The 2521-nt window shown below is 40.1% G+C and overlaps 1 protein-coding gene across 3 annotated transcripts in view; it reads left to right on the top strand.

Annotated features, from left to right (window-relative positions):
• The window catches only part of LOC106872796 (F-box only protein 47), a 28216-nt gene that overhangs the window by 20485 nt on the left and 5210 nt on the right, over positions 1–2521 (top strand). Inside the window, exons 9-10 of one of the 3 annotated variants that reach the window (XM_052969790.1) lie at positions 1143–1302; positions 2126–2169. The exons of 1 other annotated variant lie outside the window; for it this stretch is intronic. In XM_052969790.1, the coding sequence (XP_052825750.1) occupies positions 1143–1302; positions 2126–2169 (204 nt within the window). The remainder of the gene's footprint in view (positions 1–1142; positions 1303–2125; positions 2170–2521) is intronic. One more of the 3 variants, XM_014919907.2, reaches the window with a different exon arrangement.

Below are 2521 nucleotides of genomic sequence, written 5' to 3'. Positions count from 1 at the left end.
GAGGTGTGCGGACGATGAGGTTGGTGGCGGTAGCGGGGAGAGCAGAGGAGGAGATGAGGTCATGGATTGTGGAGGACACAAGCCGTTGGTAGGAGGGGGTGGGGTCGGAGGGGAGGAGGCGGTAGAAGAGGGGATTGTGAAGCTGGCTGAGTGCTTCCCTCCTGTAAAGGTCCGTGCGCCACACCACCACTGCTCCACCTTTGTCCGCCGGCTTGATGACGATGTCGTCACGGCGGCGGAGATTGCGGAGGGCGACCGATTCGGCCCGGGTGAGATTGGCCCGGAGGGGTCTTTTTTTAAAGTCGAAACGCTCAACATATATATATATATAATATGTATGTATATATATTTACACACACACACATTCATATATATATTTGTGTATGTGTATGTTCTTTTACTTATTTCAATCATTTTACTGCAGCCATACTAGAGCACCGCCTGTAGTCAAACAAATCGACCCCAGAACTTATTCTATTGGTTACTTTCATCGAACCGTTAAGTTACGGGGGATGTAAACACACCAGCATCAGTTGTCAAGAGATGGTGGGGGACAAACACACACACACACACACACACACATATATATATACAAGTGACCACGCTTGTATGGTGCCTTTTACGTGCCACCAACTTTGGAGCTGTCTAGTGGGACTGGCATCGACCACGCTCATAAAAAAGTACCATTCAAGCGTGGTCGATGTCAGTGTCACCTGAGTGGCTCCTGTGCTGGTGGCATGTAAAAAGCACCATTCGAGCGTGGTCAATACCAGTACCACCTGACTGGCCCCCGTGTCGGTGGCACGTAAAAAGCACCCACTACACACTCAGAGTGGTTGGCATTACGAAGGGCATTCAGCTGTAGAAACCTTACCAGATCAGATTGGAGCCTGGTGCAGCCCCCTGGCTTTCCAGTCGTCAGTCAAACCGTCCAACCCATGCCAGCATGGAAAATGGACGTTAAACGATGATGATGCATGTGTGTGTGTGTGCGTGTTCCCACTGTTTGACAAACAGTGTTGGTTTGGCAATAGAGAACAATAGAATAATGACTGATCTTGTTTTAGAAGAATAATTCCTTGTTTTGGATGTAAATAAAACTGCCAGTGTGTAATGTTTGTTTTCCTTTCTGTCTTCTGTAGGTTTGTGTTAAAAATAATTTTAATATCAACTATGTTGTATCATCATTATGGAGAATATTAGAAGTCATGAATCAACCAAAAGATAGAATTATGTTGCTAAATACAATGATGGACATGTATCAAAGACTAATAATGGATCTACATTTATACAATGATCCAGGTAATATTTCTTTATTCATTGCTCCTGAGCACTGTATCTAATAAGCTCATCATCATCACTGCAATCAGAGCCACCACCACCACCACCACCATTATCATCATCATCATCATCATCAGACAAAATGCTTAGAGGTATTTCTACCAACTCATAACGTTCTGAGTTCAAATTCCACCAGAGTCAACTTTGCCTTTCATTCTTTTGTGTTTGATAGAATAAGTACAAGTTGGGCATTAAGCCCAATGCAGTACTCTCCTTTCATAAAACTGTTAGCCTTGTGCCAAAATCCTCATCACCGCCATCGTCATGAAGGTGTTGAGCTGACTGAATCATTAGCACACCGGACAAAATGCTTAGCAGCATTTCATCCGTCTCTATGTTCTGAGTTCAAATTCTTCCAAGGTCAACTTTGCCTTTCGTCCTTTTGGGTTTGATTAAATGTGTACCAGTTGAGCACTGAAGTCAATGTAATTGACTAGACCCCTCCCCCAAAATGTTCAGGCTTTGTACATATAGTAAAAATAATAATTATTATTATTATTATTATTATTATAAGGCCAGCTCGATGGGCCTTAACCTCTGGGAAGGTTTTAAGTATAAATTGATTTCGAAAAAATGTTCAGGTAAATGGCAGGAGGAATAACATTTGGGCGTGAGTGAACGGTGGGAGGAATTATTTTTAAGCTTCCAAGGGAAATAACCCATTCATTTTCAGTATGCTTATTTCTTAGTATTTGAACTAATTTAGTTATTTTCTCAATTTATCTAATACTACGCCTAAACAAGTAAATAGTATTCTCCTAAACAATAGATCCATTTATTTCAGTTAGTGACTTATTCACGAATATACCAACACTAACGCCGCTGAGGGTAATAAAAGCATTTTTTTCACAGTTAATTACTTTGAATTGTTATTATCTCATATCTGATTAGCCTGTTATTACATAACATGTTTCACGATTTTAGTATACATACCTTATTAGTATTTCCTCCTAAAATCTATATACTCTGGGAGCATATTAAAGCCCTTTTCGGGGCTACTTTATTTGAATTCTTACTATAGGGTAATTAATTTCATGTTATTACATAACTGACTTTACAATTTGGGTATTCATAACTTATTGGGAATTCCTAAAAACAAGATCCTTTGTAAGACAGTTTGGTATTCTCAATAAATACACAAAAAACATTTTAAGGGCTACATACTTTGTATTGTTGTTAC

Source organism: Octopus bimaculoides, chromosome 7 (genome assembly GCF_001194135.2).
Source record: "Octopus bimaculoides isolate UCB-OBI-ISO-001 chromosome 7, ASM119413v2, whole genome shotgun sequence".
In the NCBI taxonomy this organism is placed as follows: domain Eukaryota; kingdom Metazoa; phylum Mollusca; class Cephalopoda; order Octopoda; family Octopodidae; genus Octopus; species Octopus bimaculoides.
The sequence above is the reverse complement of the archived record's forward strand: the minus strand, read 5'-3'. Positions and strand labels throughout refer to the sequence as shown.